General features: G+C 40.6%; 1 protein-coding gene across 5 annotated transcripts in view; it reads left to right on the forward strand.

Annotated features, from left to right (window-relative positions):
* Window positions 1-20,192, forward strand: part of LOC136883358 (glycogen synthase kinase-3 beta) — a 480,420-nt gene that overhangs the window by 263,580 nt on the left and 196,648 nt on the right. For all 5 annotated transcript variants that reach the window (XM_067155618.2, XM_067155620.2, XM_067155619.2 and 2 more), the window contains one exon: window positions 19,149-19,339. In XM_067155618.2, coding sequence (XP_067011719.1) covers window positions 19,149-19,339 — 191 coding nt within the window. The remainder of the gene's footprint in view (window positions 1-19,148; window positions 19,340-20,192) is intronic.

The raw sequence follows: 20,192 nt of genomic DNA on the forward strand, positions 1-20,192 counted from the left end.
GGAGAATTTACATGTACAGATTGTGTACTGATAGATAACAAACCACGTCTATTGGATCCCCAGCCGGCTTCAAAGCGAGCGGAAGATCTTTCAAACAAAATCATACCCACCCTCCAACCTTGAAGGCCCATCCTGGTGAACTGCTGCAACTCTAGCGTTGTTGCCACTACCTCAGCATGTATAGGAGGTACACGCTGACCACTAGACCATAAAGGCAGCTTATTACTTTATATTTCAATGCTACTTAGGAGAAAACCCGATTTTAAAAAAAAATGCGTCTATGAACAGATAGCTTTCTGTGGAGAGTAAGCTGTAAAGTGCCACCCAGACAACGTGCTACTAGAAGGCCACATGCGCGCCATTAATGACTGTCAAGAATGTTACGAGACAAAGACAAGTATTCCACTATAGCACAAAAGCTGCCGACTGAGGGATCCGATGGACATCGTGACCATGGGAGTAGGGATCTCTGTTCACTTACATTAAGATTGTTGTGCCTGTTATACGCCATACACATGCTACATCTCACCTTAGCCGATCGAGTTGACCGTGCGGTTCGGGTCGCGCAGCTGTGAGCTTGTATTCGGGAGATCGTGGGTCCAAATCCCACCGTCGGTAACCCTATGGATAGTTTTCCGTTCCCATTTTCACTCCACTCAAATGCTGGGGCTGTACCTTAAGGCCGCGGCCGCTACCTTTCCCATCATTGCGTCGCCAAAAACCTTCCATGTGTTAGTGCGAGGTTAAACCACTAGCCTTATTCATCGGTAGGTGTACTGATGAAGTCAATATGTCATCTCTGAGACTCGTAGGCAGTCTGTAATCGTGGCGAAACTTCTCGAATGATTTCGGAATAGCACCACGTGAGCCATTAAGGAGGCCGATTACACGCACAATTCGTAGGTTGTGTTTTTCCTTGAAGTCTGAGTGTGTTGGATAATATATTGCATTGTCATCGTTGACAGGTGCCGCTTGTTCAGTGTCATGTTCAAGCCGGATTGTGGGATAGATTATTAGTCCACATCTTGAAGTTTTGGAGTTATGAGTTTAGCCGTTCCCACTAAGGCCGGCTGCCTCCTTTTACACTTCAAGACCTTTCATTTTTAAGGTTGCCGCTATCTATAGGATCCAACTAATTCGCACCATAAAACGTGTCGAAGAATTTATCTCCGAGTATGTATGTATGTATATATATATATATATGTCTTGGTTGAGGCACGACACTTCGAACATTGATATAGGAATTAGAAAGACTTTTTTTAGTACTTTCGTCTAGAGCGTACATTGTATGGAAGTGAAACATGGTCGATAACGAACTCAGAAAAAGAATATAGGCTTTTGAAATGTGGTGTTCCAGAATATCGCTGAAGGTGAGATGGGTAGATTGAATCACGAATGAAAATACTGAATCGAATTGATGAGAACACAACGGTTTGGCAAAATTTGACCAGAATAAGAGATAGAATGATAGGACACATCTTAAAACACCTAGGACCTATTCAGTTAGTTTTTGAGGGAAGTGTAGGCGGTAAAAACGGCAGGGTTAGACCAAGGTATGAATATGACGAACAGGTTAGAGTAGATATAGGATGCAGTAGTTATTGACATTGAGAGTTGCACTAAGCCAGTCTATGGACTGATGACCCAAACAACATGCCTCGCGATCAAAGTTTCCCGATTTCTTCGGAGCAGCCCTGTAAGGACACTGACAATATGCGGTACCAGTACTCTTCAAAACGTAAGAGCACTTCGCGATCTGATTAAACAAATGCCGTTAAAAGGTGCACATTTTGCAATCCCTGCACTGTTCAAAAAGTTATTATTTTTTGTATAGGTCAGCTATGTTTCAAGCCAAGCCACAGAGTCATTTAATTCCTAATTTTGGTAAAACGTGTAAATTGATTCGTGTACAGCGAAGTTTCTCTTGAACTTAGTTTGAAATTATAAAGATCTACCTGCGTGGTAGAAGTTTTTCGCACCGAGCTTGATAGCTGCAGTCGCTTAAGTGCGGCCAGTATCCAGTATTCGGGAGATAGTGGATTCGAACCCCACTGTCGGCAACCCTGAAGATGGTTTTCTGTGGTTTCCTATTTTCACACCAGGCAAATACTGGGGCTGTTCCTTAATTAAGGCCACGGCCGCTTCCTTCCCACTCCTAGCCCTTTCCTGTCCCATCGTCGCAATAAGACCTATCTGTGTCGGTGCGACGTAAACCAACTTGCAAAAAAAAAAAAAAGAAGAAGAGAGTAGTTTTCGCTTGAAATTATATAGATGTATGTGGTAGAAGCAGTAGCGGCGCTAAGAAGCTGCCTACTCCCCCCCCCCCCCCCCCGGCCACTAAAAAATTATTGCAAATGGGCCCCTCGTTTCCTGATAAGGAAAGCTAAAAGTGTACTTCGTAATACACGATTGTATATTATTACAATGAACAGCAATAATATACTACAAATGATACTGTGCTGGGTGCCATAGCTTTATCAATATGTAAAATCACTCTTAAGCTACTGAAGTAAGAAACAGTCATGGGCCTCTCACTAGTCATCCCCCCTGTTCCGCTGGGTCTGCGGGGTCCTTATCGCCGCTACTGGTAGGAGCTTTTTACATGGCCTGTGTTCTTGAAATTGGTGCTGATGAAGAGTAAGTATTAAGGAATCATACCTGAACAGGCTCCTGGTATTGTTAGGAGAGGTGGGGTGATTTATTTAAGAGGAAGTTCAAATGAACGATCATGCTGAGAACCATAGGGAGGCTATGTGTGAAGCCATCTATCAACTCCTATTCCTTCAGTATAGGAACAAGCAGTTAGGTTTCCTTTGTCATGGGGGTGGGCACCACCTTGTGCACCGACTTTGTAAGGAACTTCCACTTTTCGAGTTTCGACCATAATTTTGATCACAGAATGTCGCGCTAATTGTTATTCACTTGTTACCCTCCATGTGAATTTATAAAAATGGCGGCACAAGGCGTTCGTAATGTCTCCGCTTTGGTATTGCTCAAGGATTGGTCCATTCCTACGAGGAGGGACACGCCTGTCCTGTCCCATAATCTTCAAGCAGGTATAAAACTTCCACCGCCTCTGGTATTTTAACCTAGAAATTAATTGTATTTAATGCATGAAGCAGTATTCTACAAATATCTTTTTGTGTGAATTGAGAGAATTGTTCTCACGTCGATGAGTCGTACACGTAGCGTGCACGCAGTGGCTGTGTATAAAAACTAGTGTGAAATGTACCTTCAAGCATATATGTTACGAGGATTCAGTAGAAATTCTTGACAACTGGATCGACAAAATGTATTTCATTCATGTAATGTCTTTTATTAGTTAATTTTCTCGCTTCCCCTCAAATGTTAGAATGCATTCCAGTACAGAAGGAATTTCTTCCCAACGACGAGAAGGGCTATTCGATTGTTCTAAGTTAGTTCTTGTAACTTGAATAGGTATTATGTTGAAAATGAGAAGGATAATAACTTCAGTAGGCTACTTAGCATACAGAATTGAATGTGAAATCTGTGGTAGCAGATGGGTGTATTTTATTGTACGTAAGTGGGATCTAGCACAATTTTTATCATATTTCATAACTATTGTTACATTTGTAGTGGATCTAAACCAGCTGCTCGCTTTTTACCTCATATTTTCCTTTGATAACATTTTGAGTGAAATTGAGTTAGAAGCTTTAAGATATTTGAAATTGTTTTTGATAAACAACTGACTAATGACGTAGAAATGAAGGTTTTTGATAAACAACTGACTAATGCTGTAGAATTGAAGTCGCCGAGACCTTGCGTTAGCATAATCAATTTTCTGTTAAAAGCAGTCGGACAGCTTCTCTTCGAGCGCTGTTTGCTACCGTCGATAGTAAATATATTAGCAGCCAAATAATTTGTGCTTGAATTTTAGGTTAATACTATTTGGGTCACCTATTCCGAGAGGAAGATAGAAGGGCAATGGGAATATTAGGATGCCCAAGATAAAGGCCCGGGGAAGGCAAATATGAAAATAGTGGGCACCCTGAGCCTTGATGGCAAAGGCCTAGGTGTAGATGGAAAAATGTATGTTTAAGAGACTGGTACAGATGGATGCAGGTGGAGCTTCGTGATTATCATACGCTTTGCAAGTAGTTAATTACTTCGGAAAAATAAGATAATAAAACAACTGTTTTTTCTTATCCTGTAGAACTAAATGTCAGAAATAAATTCAGTTTCGTTCCTCCAGCTCTTAGTCAAAATATGTTTGAATAGTGTGGTATATTCTTAATATTGTTTACATTGCTGTAATCGTACTCGACTCGATTAGTTTCCGTTACAGTATTTCGTCGGCGGCGGTAATCTCTATTTGTTGAGGTGATCTGGAAGTAATTACAGTTTTCCCTAAAATATATTCTATAATTTGAAAAAATGCTTGTTTCTAAATCACTTAATTTTTGTGGCTGTTAACGTATAAGCGATCGTGTTATATAAGTTGTGTTGCATGTCCACATATTTTTAATATTTCTGTATAGAACGAAAGTATACTCTAAATAGGTTTTGATATTGATTTAGCGTATGTATTCCCCCACTACCACCTTGCTTTTCGTTGAATAATTCCTCGCGAACGACCCCATCCCTTCCGCGCCGGTCCGGTGAGTGGCACTGCAGAAGAGTTAATGCATCACGGTCCTTGACATTTCAAAAGCAATTTACTATAGTGGATGTCCGGAGAAAATTCACAGCTTAGTAATTCATTTCAAATACTTGGTATATGCATTCTCTGAATTTTGTTGTTAACGAGATTATTTGTAGCTTTTTTTTTTTTTTTTAAGAAAGCTCAAAAATTATCTTATCGAACGAGTTGGCCCTGCCCTTAAGGGCGCACATCTGTGAGCTTGCATTCGGGAGATAGCGTGTTCGAATCCCACTGTCAGCAGCCCTGAAGATGGTTTTCTGTGGTTTCCATCTTCACATCAGGCAAATGAGGGGACTGTACCTTAAGGCAACAGTCGCTTCCTTCCCACTCCTAACCCTTTTCTCTCACGTCGTCGCCATAAGACTTACCTGTGTCGGTGCGACGTAAAGCAGGTTGTAAAAAGAAAGAAAAGTCTTCGCCTTAGTGATTATTTAGGCCTTATGGTTAGAGAACACATTTTTTTTAAATAAAATATTTCATAGTTTTCATATTCATCAGTTTTTAAAATATGTAGGAAGATTACTTTATGCTATTTTATCTCTCGAATAGGGTTCAACTACAGTATTTTAGTGGACTCTAGATTTTTGTTTCTATTGCCCGGTTGTATTATTTCGTCGAGTCCTACTGCGGGTAGCTTTGGCAAAAGATGTCCAGGCCTATTGGCATGCTAGAAGTTGCCAAGAGGTCGTTAGTTCATGTTTAGAACTTGAACCTACAGTATTTTAGACCCATGTACGTCTGTGTAGAAACTGTCCGTTAATTTACTATTATAAACACTGTAGTAATTAAATGGGCTATGCATACCGTTACGCATTATTTTAATAGGTCTCCGGAGCGTGAAATACGTACCATTACAGACTAGACATGCATTTTTGTATGAAGGAGTACCTCCTCGATGGCGATATTCAACATTGTGCGATATTACGTGCCAGCCCCGTTGTAGCCCCTTTCGATACTTCCAGGGAAGGGCTGGTAACACACACGACCTGGGATCTCCCAGCCAGCCTTTTCGTGTATTATTTTCGTCGGCCGGCTCACCTGTGAGCTGCTTGGAAATTCAACGTGTATGTTCTGCCTCTAGTGACTTAACGAAATTTCTGGCCTAAATCACCCAAGCTATAAAAAAGGGAGGGGGGGCTAGCCGCATGTGACTGAATTACTGGACTATCTATGAAGTGGAACCAACGAACAGTCGTCGTGAGTCGACTGGCCCGCAGCCCTGTGTTCAAATCCAGCGGTCTACACACAGCTGCCGCATGAGGTGACTGGACTTGGGGAAGTGAAAGTAAGAATTAAGTGTTCCTGGTCCCCATGTAGAGTAACGGGCTGGACCTCCTGCTGCACCATAAGGAAGAGAGGCCTTTGTAAATTGGCAGTACTTAGTGTGGCCATTCATAACTAGTTTAAGGAGAGTCAATGATATGTGAATGTGGGATCATCACAGACATCTCGTCGTCTTCATTGCATACCGTGCTCAGTGTCATCTTATGAACGCACCACCGGATTGTCTGAAAGTCCTTAATTTCTGGTCGACAGCTATATAAGATGTTCATCCGCTGTGTTTGTCGTCCTTGTTTAGATTCCTTCTATCAACACACCAACGTAGCATCATGTTCAAGTGCTGTGCTCGATACGAGTCACCTACACTGCCCAGATCCACCACCTTAGGCTTTCTTTTTTTTAAACGTTTTGTTGTTGTTGTTAAAATGTAAGTCTTTGTTGCATTTGTTTTTTAGATGCAGCCGATTTTAGTGCTCCTGACAAATAAATAACCACCACCCCAACACGTAAGTGAATACATCCCTTCACATACGGTTGTCGTCAGGAAGTGCATCCGGCCGTAAAACAGAGACAAATCCACATATGTGGGCTAAGCGATAGGTGAAAGTTTATATAATAATCTTCATAGGTGCCGCACGCAACAAATCCAAATGTAAAAATATAATTTTTATAATACTACTTACAAAACCTGCGAACGGTAGTATTTTCATTTTGATACGAAATCATTTCAAATAAATAAATAAATAAATGTAAACATTATTAAATTTGCCATTTTTTGTAAGATATATCTGGTTAAAAAGGTAAACGGTTCTTTTGATGCATCACTGTGGTAAACTGACAGCTCATTTTGATATTTAGGCTTGTGTTTTATTACCGGATGCCCTTCCTAACTCCCTATGTGGAGGGATTTATTCACGATTGCACGTTTCTGTGGTGGTTGGTAGTGTAGTGTAATGCTGGTGGGTTGTGTTTGTGAATATGATGAATGTGTTGGGATAAACACGAACAACCAATCTCCGAGTCAGAGGAATTAACCAGATACGACTAAACTCACCGGCGCGGCCAGGAATAGAACCCGTTAACCCTCTGAACCGAAGGCCTCGACGCTGACTGTTCAGCCTGAGAGTCTGACTTCGGCTTGTCTCTTGAAGCACAATAATTTGATTCTTGGCCCAACTTTGATCGGCAAACACATGCTGAATCATCTGCGATGTTTGTGTGCACTGTGCAGCGACCTCTACAAAATAATATGTTATGCATTTTTATCCGTTTTCGCGGAACCTCTGGCATGACGTTGCGAAATCCTGTTTGGGAATCTCTGTTCTTGATGGTTTAACTTCATTATCATAGCGTAGAATCCGAATCACAAGGAAGTGATTTATAATTTCAGAAATCCCACGTGCATTGGCTGGGATTCGAATCGCCAATGTTCGTGGGATTTTTTAAGTAGAAAGTCACATTCATGGAATTCCGTAACGGGTTGGGTATACAAAGATGGTATCCTGCAATATTATGTTGCTTTTTCCCCCGAGGTGCACTGTGTACGGCACCAGGTTCCAATCGTACATGACAATGCTGCAGCAGTAAATAACTGACTATACCTGAAATACGCAGTGCTCAGTTTTATGGATTAGTCGACCTGTTCCTGTATATCAACCTCTTTTTTTTTTTTCTTCAAGATTTCATGATGTGAAATTCTTCTCTGTGTTCACCTTGGCACCTTACTGTATCCTCCTCCCCCCCCCCCCCCCCGTAATCCATCCATTATTCTTATAAATTCCCATCATCCACCATATAAAACCTCGGGTCTCTTCTATTAACATTCACAATATTTATGCTCATACCCTTCCTTATCCAATTGAACTCTGAGAGGGCCGCCCTGCTTCTACATTCGGATACCAACCACTGCCTTTGAATATCCCTAAGTCGTATAATAATTACAATTAGTTTACTCGTCGATACCTCTAACCTCTGGAGGTCCTACTCCCAATAAATTCCGAATCCCAACTTGTCTAGTTTACTGTACTTTTAACTTTAGTTAGCCGGTACTCTCCCTGAATATTTTCTCTCTGATGCTGATTGTAACTTTATTATTACAGTAAATCCATGATATTCCAAACTTTCTTCTGCGGTGTATATTTCGTTTGTGCAACAGACTTTTTTGTTTTCGTCTCTGAGAATGACAATTGAGGTCTAGTAGGTGTGTTTCCATGGAAGTGAGGTGCAAACATTCTTCTCATGTTAATAAGACATGCTTTCATTGCTGTGAATGAACATTGCAGGAGAAGAAGTGGTACTTTGGTGACCACTTCTTCTCCGAAGATAAATCATATGGAAAAGATGACCTATTGTGTCTGTCTGTGCACGTATGAAAAAGTGTGATGTGTTCTGCCCTTGTGTTGTGTCTGAAGAAAACGTATGAAGTTCTTGAGGAACGGCTTTGTTTTATGATTTCTAGTCCCGATACAAGCGAATCCGCGATCTCGGAGGAAGTACAAGACAGCGATAGCGTTTCAAGTAAGGCTATTATTTCCATTTGAAAGTTCTCAAGAATCCTTTGCCTGTAGACTGGAATATTTCTGCAGTAACATTAGTCGTCACTGTAAAATAAACATGTATGAATAGATTTCGGCCATTCAAGTAGTTTTCTGATGAGGGATCTCAGCCATTGAGTGTTTTGGTTTTGTTCTTGCTGAGTAAGTCAGATTCCTTGTACAACAGAAATAGCTTTGACTACTGCTGTAGAAAATCAACTGCGGACATATGCCACGTCCATCCGATTGCCAGTCAGTTTCTGACCTTGCTGGGTGCTGTTCTCTTCTTTTTTTTTCTCGTTTGTCCCGCATAACAGGGCCCACTGTTCTGCGCATGATTGTTCCTGAAGAGATAACTTAAAATGAGGTTGTATTTACACGTTTCATGTATTTATAAGGTAAAAAACGGTGGTCCTGTAGAGCTTAAAAATTCCTAAATTGACGTCAGAACCTACATATACCTTATAATTCCCATGTTTATCCCAAAATATATTAAAAAATTATTTTAATTTATTCCGAGAGACTAAAATATTTGCCGACGCGTTTTCAGTATCTTGAACAGTATATTCTTGAAATAGTTTTTCAAACAAAGTCTTAAAAGCGAGAAGCTGTAAACCACCAGGCAAATGCTGGGGCTGTACCTTAATTAAGGCCACGGTCGTTTCCTCCCCACTCCTAAGTCTTTCCTACCACATCGACGCCATAAGACCTATCTGTGTCGGTGCGACGTAAAAAACAAATTGTAAAAAAAAAAAAAAAAAAAAAAAAAAGCTGCAAACCATACTCCCTGGAAGTCCTCAAGAACCTCCCGCTGTGAACACGCCCTTGGTCTGTGTGACGCGAGACAGTGTTCATAGATCTGCTAGAAACAACTCTTAATTTCATTCTTTGAGAACATTTCAGTTGTCTGTTTGTTCAGTGTGTGCGTTATGCCGAAAGTGTCTTCGCAGTCGTCTTTAAATAAACAGTGGTTTCAGGAGTTTCCCAATTTCACATCGGGTGATAAAATTATATACTGTGACGCTTGCAGCAAAGAGGTGAGTGAAATAAGCTTAATGTCTCCCCATAAAGAGTTACCATCAATTTACCAAAATACAAATTGCATTTCAATTGATAGATGCTTATTAAAATACGTAAAATGGAAGCCGCTTAAAATATATTTTAGAATCTATTCTCCCATATTTGAGAGCCTATCCCACCTATAACTCCCGAGGTCTACTGATCATATCCTCGTTTATAACGCCTCTTCACAGTTTCTTTGGACGTCCTCTTTGTCGGTACTCTGGAGGATCGATGAAATGCACACTTTTAAACTATAGAATTTTCGGCACTCCGGATTACATGACTAACATCTTGAGGTGAGTTCCTCGCATTTTTTCCATTATGGAGGCTACACCAACTTTTGCCTGCTTTCTCTTTCTTATGTGATCAGGTCTAGTATGACCTAATAACTAACCTAGCTACATGGACCTTCTGTTCCTGTTTGTCATTCATCTGCGCAGTGCTACTTGACCTATGTGCAGTCTACACGGGTACAATGACTAAATTTACACATCACCCTTTTGTACATTTTTAGAATTACGAACAAATTCTAACGTGACATCTCCCATTTATTCTCATAGTAAAACTTCAACAAGTGACCTGCCGCTTTCTCTGTACGGTATTCGTGGTTAATGAGTTCATTAAACAAAACATGCTGACATTTTTAATATCTCGTGTAATGTTGGTCAATTTTAAGAAAAGTCCAAATGCTGTTTATTTGATACTTGGTTATGTTGTACGTACTAGTATTTTGTCATTTTATGACCGATTATGGACTCGCAAGAGAGATGCTTGTGTCATGCTGTATGCATGGGAAATCAAACACGTACCGTGTGTTGGTAGGGAAAGTCTCCCTCTATACCGGGCGTTTTGGTGGAGGTTGAGACGGGAGTTTCGCAAGGTGCACCTTCACTAGTGTAGATCAGTAGGTAAAGATTTTACTTTGAGATAAAAGCAACATGTCTCTCAGCATCAATGGGTAAGGTTATGTTGGAATTATACAGATCATTTTTGGCACCTTATATTTCTTTCCTTTAAAAATGTCGGAGTAGTGTGAATAACATAACAACAATGTGATAACATTTGTACTCCAATTTTTGTTCATTCAAAATGTGTTTTCCCTATTTAATTTTTCAAAAAGCCTTTGGCTAATGTTTTCACAGTTGAGGTACGTGCAGTTTACCTAACCTAATCTGCACAAAGAATGCAATTATATCAATACCATTGTTGCAGCTACGAACTCGCCACTCTAGCGTTCCTTGATTCTATTTCCTCCATCATCTTTAGAGAAAATATGTACAGTACTTAAATGGGCCATCCGATCGTCTATGACTGATGCGCTGCGGGAAATAGGGTACTCAGTGTACGAAGTAGTCCACGGTCTTAGAGTTGGCGGCAGAATCATCACCGAGAACTTTATCGGAATTCTTTGTCACCTTTTGGCAGCCTCAGAAGTTTGAGGAAGAATAATCAAATTGAAAATACGTATCTTTCCTCCCATCATTCCATAATCGATGCATTTTCTTCCTGAAACGGTAGGACTAATCATGTGTATCCTAAACTTCAGTGCTTCTTCGGGCACTTGCGTTTCCTTGGGTTTACGAGCTAAAAATGAAGTGTTATAGTTTGGGCTTTCAGAAATGTGTTCAAAACTAGAATCGATGTCCGTTGTTCCTTTTTGCCCCTGCAAATACATGCCATACTGTTACTACTACGGCATGCGGCCGGAGGGTGGCGCAAATAGTAAGATACCTAACGGATCGTCGTCACATGTCACCTACTAACGACCAAAAGAACCAGGAAGTCGACATTAGCTTTGAAGTTTTATGTTTAACTACCTCGGCTCCATTCTTACGAGGTTAGAACAACTTTCGAGAAGTAAGCCTGCTTCTTCGGTTTCCATAGCTTCCAGCAATCTTTATCGGACGTAAGGTCATTGTTATGATTCCTCCTTGCCTTGAGATCGTAGTCAGAGAAACGTTCAGATTCCTAATCTGGAGTGATCGAAGCATTAATGAACCTGCGGAGCATCACTGCCTATTATGGGATCACGTCAGCGTATTATTGTTCGGTCTTCAGCTAATCGAGGTAAAAGAAGTTCTCTACAAAATCTGTCAGATGTTATCACGGGAAGTCCGAGAAGTGTAGGGAGGAGAAGATCGAAAGGTACGCCAGATTTCGAATATTGGCTACCCATTTAGTCAAGCATAGTAACTGAACTGATCACGTTAACTCAGAATAAGTTTTCCGTGACGGTGGGATAGGAAAGGGTTAGAAATGCGAAGGAAGCGGGCATGGCCTGGTGTGGAAATGGGAAACCATAGAGTACTATTTTCAGAGCTGCCGGTGATGGGATGCGAACCCACCATCTCCCGAATGCAAGCGTACAGTTACTTGGGTCTTATCGTGCAGCCAAGTCGCTCGATGTAATATTACCACCCCTGAACAGCAAAAGGCTTCTTGTTTGCAGATCGGCTCCCAATCTGAGTGTCTCGGGTTCGAATCCTGAAGACTTAGAATGGAACTTGCAATAGGTCCAGCGTGCTGCGTGTGGCGACAGGAAGAATGATCTTGCCTTAACAGTCCAGTCCCAAATAAGGCTAGGTGCTCCGCGACCTCATATACCATTGGAAAAGGACCTCTTTGTTTAACCTGATTTTCTTTAAACCATCAACTGCTACCTAAGGGCAGACTAAATACAACAGGATTATAATATTTGATGAAAAGGAACCATGCTTTCGACTACTCAACCTGTTCATCAACCTTCTTGCAGCAATCCCTCTAACATGAATGTCACATTTTTTTATCCCAATTAAAGAACAAAAACTTCAGTGACATTAGTAGTGTTAATTACTTTCAGGAAAAATACACTGTAATCACCCCAAGGGGAAGAGTTCTGATTGGGGGGCATGATAACTGAGTAGGACAGTTGCTGGCTTCTCAACAAGGTGGCCGATGTTTGAATTCTGCCCATTGCATATGGGATTTTTGAAATGAAAAGTGATGTCCCAGTGTTCCACATAAAACTGGATGTCGCATTGCTATTATAATTTCAGCAGTCATGTAAAACTAAAAGCTTGCTTTGCTTGCTGATGTGGTGGATAGTATGTTTATAATCTTGCATGAAGAGCCCTTATTTACTGGTACTAAATGTTTTGACACTCCTGAATACACTCTTGTAATAAGAACCTCCACCCACATAGATTTCCCTAGTATTTTATGACATACTGTAATTAGGGGTAAATATTACTGTGAAAACTTTGTTCATCTGTCATCCTTCACTATTCCTTATCTTTCTTGACACAGGAGATAAGATTACTTGTAATGCCCTGCACTTCATCTGCTGAAAATTCAGTTTTCTTGTAATCTCTGTAAGGTTAAGACTTGGTCAGTTGAGTTCAGGTTTGTTGATTTGGTTTGGAAGATGGAATGGTGGGAAAAGTTATTAGGTTCCTGTTCTATTTTGCAATCTATCTGCTTGTAAATATTTTAATCAGGGCTGTTGATTTGACATTTAACTGTCAAAAGGCTGCCGTGTGTGGCCTTATGAATTTGTTTAAGATCTGGCAACTGTCCTCCAAGGCATTCTGTGAGTAAAAGTAGTAATTCAGTAGTGGTGGTGGTGGTGGTGGTGGTGGTGGTGGTGGTGGTGGTGGTGGTGGTGGTGGTGGTGTTCCTTTTGAGGTAGAAGAATTGTAATTATTGGCTCCATTAAGGTAGTGATTAGGAAACTTTGCAGAACCTTCACTAGAGTGAGTGAAGACAACAGAATGAAATCGTAATCGGTTAAACAGAATGATAGATCAGTGTGGGAAGAGGGAGCAATACAAATAAAAAGCAAGGACAGGCATGAAAACACAAAAGGACAAGGGCAATCTCCAGGTCCTTATACACTGCCGTGTTCATATAGATAGACTGTCTCTACATCAATCCCAATTCTTATGCATCCCTTTTCCTTTTTCCTAGTCCTTGACAAGCACGTTTCTGTTTTCATCCTAAGAAGATTGAATGTTGAGCAGGAAATGCAAAACTGAAATAGGTGATCATTTCAGATAAGTTACTTTGGATGCGTATTCTCCCAGGTTGATAGTGTAGTAAGTGAAGTTGAATCACAGTGTAAAAAATCTAATGCAGTGAGTTGACTGTTCTGATCAGCAGCATTCTGTAAAAATAAGGAGTAAGTTCTTGGACTAAATTATTTTCACATCAGCCTGTTTTTGGTCTGACTTTCTGTGTACCTGTGAGAAAGCTGGGTGAACTCAGATTAGCACATGAAGGCAGTGAGAATGATTGCTGGTGCAGATAAAAGTTCAGTTGGAAATGAACGCGCGCACACTCTCTCTCTCTGCGTGCACGTGTGTGTGAGAGAGAGAGAGGGAGAGAAGCTGTGCCTATAAACCGGCTTCATTGGTGGAGTTGTGTGAGGGGGTTGGAAGAGTCGAACAATGGACTCTGTTTTTAGTGATTTATTAGAGGTATAGACTTAAACAAGGCAATGGAGGTAGTTGCAAATAGAGGATTATGGAGAAGCTTGGTTAATATTCACAGAGGCTTAGAGACCGAATGCTGAGAGGGGTAACAGTCTTTAATGAAGAGTGTGTTTGTGCGTGCGCGTGCATAACCTACGATCACTTTTCTCGTGTTCTGGTGAAAGATATGTGTGATTGGTAGAATAGTTTCTTACCATGTTACTGGAATTAGAATTTGGACCATTCCAACATTGTTGTACTTGTGCCAAGAAAAGCTAGCTGGTACAGTGCCAATCAGACACTCAAACACTCAATTGCTCTTCATTCATAATTGACATTGGGACATTATTTATTTGTCATATAGGTATATTCATTCTACTTTAACATGCCATTCAGTCTTCAAGCATTTGAGAGTTTATTAAGCAGTTTCATAACTTGTTTGATAGATAGATAAATGTCTTTATTGGCATAGTTAAGACTGTAAGGTTGAGGAATCTGTGCTTCTGATGTTAGGTGGAAATCCATTGGCTACCTATAAAGACTTCATTGGAATCAAAAGACAACTTTGTATGTCTCATAAAGTAGAAATAAGGAAATTGTCCCTGTAGATTACAGACTGTATGCTTCCAAGGAAGTAATATTAAGAAAACTAGCTTCTAACCACCCTCTGGGCTGATGGCCTAACAGATTGCTTCTACATGTGATCACAACTCCAATTTATATATAGTATAAATATGAAGCATACTGGATAGGATATATATGTATGACATCCAACGTATAGAGAATGCATGGGTAGATTTGGTGTGCCCTGTTCATGGGTCAGTAATCTGCGTTGTCACTTATATAGCAGAATGAAATCCCATTAAAGAATCAACTGCCCATTAAGTAACTGCATTTCCCAGGAATTGTTAAAAATAAACACCTGTAGACAGATGTAAAGATATTATGTTTGTTAACTACATGAAGATAGTAAGAAAGAAAGAAAGAAAGATGCAGCAATAGCTGCCCTATGGTATATTTTCCATGACTACACCGTTTTGTTGTAATCTCACTACCAGATTGTTGCAGTGACAAGGAAACGTGAGGTGTATAAAATGAGATTTCTTGGGGCCTGGCACCAACCGCTCGCAAGCGTGCTACAAGATTTCCTGGGGCCCGTTTTTCCATGTGTTCAGGAAGTTCCGGACGAATGAAAAATGCGAAGAATACACAGAAATAAAAATAAATAAGGTACAGAAATACGCTGAGTCGATATGTACTGAAATAAATTTCAAAAATGTTGTAAAGGAGAGAGATCCTGGTTGAGCTTCAAAATCTTATCTTAAATTGACATCTGGCAACTGCAGCCAGGTTAGTAATTTATAGGTAATTTTTGTAGGCATGAGCAACAGTGTACCCCATCTCAATAAGAGATGGCAAACAATGTAATTCAACTTCCCGTTAGAGGAACAATCATCAGGAAAAGTAATTTTCCTAAATACTTCGGAGTAACCTTGGATCACACCCTTTCCGTCAGGAAACACCTTGAAAATATAGCAGCTAAAGTATAAGGTCACAACAACATCCTCGAAAAGTTTGTGGTACATCGTGGGGCGCCTCTGCAGAAATGCTAAGGTGCTCTGCTATGAGGTCTTCGCTTATGCCTCAATACTGCACCCCAATATGGCTAAACAGTCCTCACATGGATCTAATTGATAATACCCAGCTCAATAATACCCTGCAGAGAAAAGCTGCTCTTGTCGGAGAATATTACAAGATCTAGACTAATCTAGACCTCCCCATTCACGTCATCCTATACCTTCGGAAGGGCGACTGAAGTCCAGACATCCACCCATTGTTTATGTCCAAGAACTAACTGAGGATCACTTAAATCCAATGAATGAATGGAAAGGACCTTCTGCTCAGCAACAACAGCTCTTTTCCAGGATTTCATCTCCCAAGGAGGACATTGTTCGCTCTAGATGGGATCCACACAAATACCGGAATCTGCATTGAGTCCTTGTTCAGACGGGGCAAAGTCCCCCGCCCTCCCCTTTATGACTGTGGTGCTCTTTCCCTGCTATGAAGGTGATCCATTGGACTTTGTTCAAGCCACACCTTCTGTGATACCGTAGCTGGATAGTTTGGATGCAAGAATATAGATATGTTGTTGTTTCTTGTCATATGTATATAATTTTATGAAGTAATTTTTGTCATCTTTCAGTCTGGTATAAATACTGTAGTTCTGCATGTAAAAGTCATACGATTATGTAGATTTTCATTCCCATAGGCAAACTGAAATATTTGTCCTGAATGATTAAATTCATAATTCCAATTAAATTCATGATTCCAATATAAATGGTCTATTATTGCAAATAAAAGTTTCCGGGCTAACTCGTTCGTGGTTGCCAGCATTTCGCCTTAGTGTGCCCATTTGGGTTCAACATTTGGTAACTAGCACACCAAGAATGTGTAAGCTGCAAAATTTATCATGTGATATCAAAGTCACACAATAAATAATCATCATCCTTTGGCATAGTTTCCAGCCACTGCCTGAGTCTGTTTGAAATATAAGCCTCTCCATATTTTCTTGTCATTCTGCTAGCTCTCCATGGACAGTTCTCTTCTTCTTCACTCCCTTTAGCCATCTGTCCCCTCAGCCTCTAACCATCCACTTCCATCTTGTGCATTATTCTGGGCATTCTTTAAGTCCTCCACTCATATGTTATGTTCTAAACCTCTTTTGGCACACTTGGCATATGTCCCCCTAAAACCCCAGTGGCATGCCAACATATGAACGAAAAGGCTTGTTAGCACCAGGGTCGGTAAAAAATGTCGCTCTTTCATCTTCCACGAAGAACGCTATAAGCCAGTCTGCCATAGCAGAACATTTCTACAATACAGACCATGAAATCCTCTTTGACCAGGCGAAGGTCATCACTCCTATAAAAGACCTATGCTCGTCTTGTGAGGGAAGCCATAGAGATAGAGCTGCACCCAAATAACATCAACAGGGAAGACGGCTTCAAGTTATCAAATACAGGGTGGCGCACGATAAGTCACCTGATTTGTTTCATGAATAACCCATTTGTTGTTGACAAGATTTGTAATTTATTGACTTAGAAGTAAAGAATACAGCTTGGAAATACAATCTAATGAATCACATGTTCAATATGACTGCCGTTTTGCTTTACAATTTCTTCAAGTCACACACGTGCATTTGTGACGACTCTCCGACAAAAATCTTCTGGAATGGCGTGGCATAACTCCACAATGGTGGCCCTAAGTTGCAGTGCATTTTCGGGTTTTCGGTTGGTACACATCTAAAAAGAACCCCCAAAGGAAGAAGTCACATGGGTTAATGTCCGGGCTGTGAGGCGGCCACATTCCTCCTTCTTCATAGCGTTCTGGAAATCTGTTTGACAATACCCTAAGGCCAAGTCTTTCGTGTAGGAAATCACGCACAACGTTGGCAGTATGGGAGTGTGCTCCATCCTGCATTAACCATTGTGTGTGCAATGGAAGACCTGTGGCCATGAGTTGAGGAAAAGTCTGGTTTCGCAGCCTGTCTAAATAGCGTTCACCGGTTACTGTAGCATTGAAGAAAAACGGACCGATGATTCCATGGCTCGACATCGCGACCCACATGCGCACTTTCTCCCCATAGGTGTCGTTCGTGCAGATTATTCGCGGAGGTTAACGTGCCCAAAATCGAACGTTCTGTTCGTTCACAACACCGTTCACTTAAAAATAAGCTTCGTCCAGAAACCATGTGTTGTGTAGCACTGCCTCTTGGTCTTGCTCGATCGCCCACCTTGCAAACTGTAGCCTCCGCTCCTTATCTCTCGCAGTAAGCTTATGCGCCACAGTCATCTTGTATGGATACAAGCGAAGATCGGTTTGAATAATTCTTTGTACAGATCGGCCTGAAATTCCCAACTGGCTCTTCTTGTCAATTTACTTGGACTACTAGTCAAAGCTACTCGAACTGCTTCGATGTTTTGCGGTGAACGCACGGTACGTGCATGTGGCCGTTTACACTCCAAAACAGATCCAGTACCTGCAAATTTGTGATGTAATCTGCATATTGTCTGTGGGCTGGGAGTCCACTGTGTGCCGAAATGAGCACGAAACCTTCTCTGTGTCAATGTAACACTGTTCATCGCCGTGCACAGTAACACAGTCTTCGTCTTTTGTGCGACGGTCAACTGTTCTTTGTCCGCCATCACGGCACACTGAAATGGCGGACTCAAAACGGAAGCGATGAACTCGTAATGACATCTGGAGTAATTCCATGAACTGCACGACTTTGGCGCACAATTTGAAAGCTACTGCCCCAATAGTATACTTGTAGGATCAAGATTCAATCGGGTGACTTATTGTGCGCCACCCTGTACATGGAGATATGTACTGCAGAAATACATGCATAACACCATCATGGCACAGCGGGACGCACTCAAACTGTCGACAGAGGGTGGTGAATCAGTAACTTCCCTCCCAACCACCACAGCACAGCGCCACGATCCTTGAGTTCAGTTAGTGGGGCAAGTCGTGGACAGTACGGGCATGACTTCCACGTTCCTTCAGAGAATTTCTTTGCTCACTGTCGGAAGCAAAACTTCACATGCGCTGATGAAGGCCAATGCAATTTGGCTGAAAGCTTGGCTTTATTATTAAATATATATATATATAGTGGCTTTAATCCAGTTCATTTATTTCTTTATGTTAGATCTAAATGTGGTTTTCTGTGATTTCCCACTTTTACACCAAGCATATACCCTTATTAAAGGCCACAATTGCTAAGCTCCTCATTATTGCCAAAAACCTGTATGATTTTGTGCAGCATTTTACATGGGGGGGGGGGAAATAAAAAGGAAAAAAAGAGCTGGGTAAGAGTTGAAGGAAGAGAGAGAATGCAAGAGCATGTCTTTTTTAGTTTTCTTTCACTTTCTTGAAATCTACCATTGATTTAGAAAAATCAGTGCAGTTACCATATTTGAAAATTGACTATTGTAATTTTTTTAATGTTATTGCTTCAAAACAAAGTCTTTTTCTGTATTCATCCACCAGTGAAGATTAATTTCTTACTAACTTTCTACAATATTTCATAACTTATCTTGACAGTGTTATTTGCATCTTATTTTGTACTTTTGGTTATTGGGATCTTTTTGTTGTCCTCAGGCAAGGATGGCAGTAAGGTGACGACAGTGGTCGCAACCCCGGGCCAGGGCCCAGACCGGCCTCAGGAGGTGTCCTACACAGATACTAAAGTGATAGGTAATGGCAGCTTTGGCGTCGTGTACCAAGCCAAACTCTGCGACACGGGAGAAATGGTAGCCATCAAAAAGGTGCTGCAGGACAAGAGGTTTAAGGTAGCTATACAGTTGACTTTTACATAAAAATATGAGAAATACTATCTGTCCATTCTCACTTATACATATCTATAAAATCAAAGGTTTGTTTGTTTTGTGCAGGCCTCCACTGATCAGTACCAAAATTTGCACCAAGGCTGAGGAGGCACTTGGACAGGTTGTAGAGATAGTTAAATCATCAATGAATTAATAAAATAAAATTTTTCATAATATGTGATATATGGGTATGTATTTAAAGGGTAGTAACCCTCTAGGACGATGCCTCCATTCCTGTATAAACATCCGACTAACTCAGATTTGGGCATAGAAGTGGGTTGGTTGTCGATGGTCAAGTCTAAAAGTCGAAGTTTCTCATTTAATTATAAGTAAATGACAGGAAAGGGAGGTATAACTCGAATGAAAAACAATAATATGGGGTAGGATGAGTTTATTCACAAAATAACCCCGAATCATACTAACATAAAACAAGAAAATCAAATATTAAAAATGATAATAACATTATCTCAAAAATTGAAAAGAAATGGACATTTAAGAAACCTTAATTATTGAAATAATTAAATGCCAAAAGGAAAGTTCAAGCACAACATTGAATACTCATGAACTTTAAAAATATTCTTCATATGAATGTCCAAAATTCATGTTTATGATAGTATACGTATGCGTATACAAATATGTATTCCATTCGCATGGCGTAACACGATGTTAAGTATCACATTGATACGAGTTTTAATTTTAGAGAATCGTCGCAAGGTTAACATAAAAAGAAAATTGAGACACAATGGGACATGATATGAATTACGAAAAGTACTAATGGCATTTCGCTACGCTATATTTACAATGAACACAAAATAAG

The sequence above is a fragment of the Anabrus simplex genome, chromosome 11 (assembly GCF_040414725.1).
Source record: "Anabrus simplex isolate iqAnaSimp1 chromosome 11, ASM4041472v1, whole genome shotgun sequence".
In the NCBI taxonomy this organism is placed as follows: Eukaryota; Metazoa; Arthropoda; class Insecta; order Orthoptera; family Tettigoniidae; genus Anabrus; species Anabrus simplex.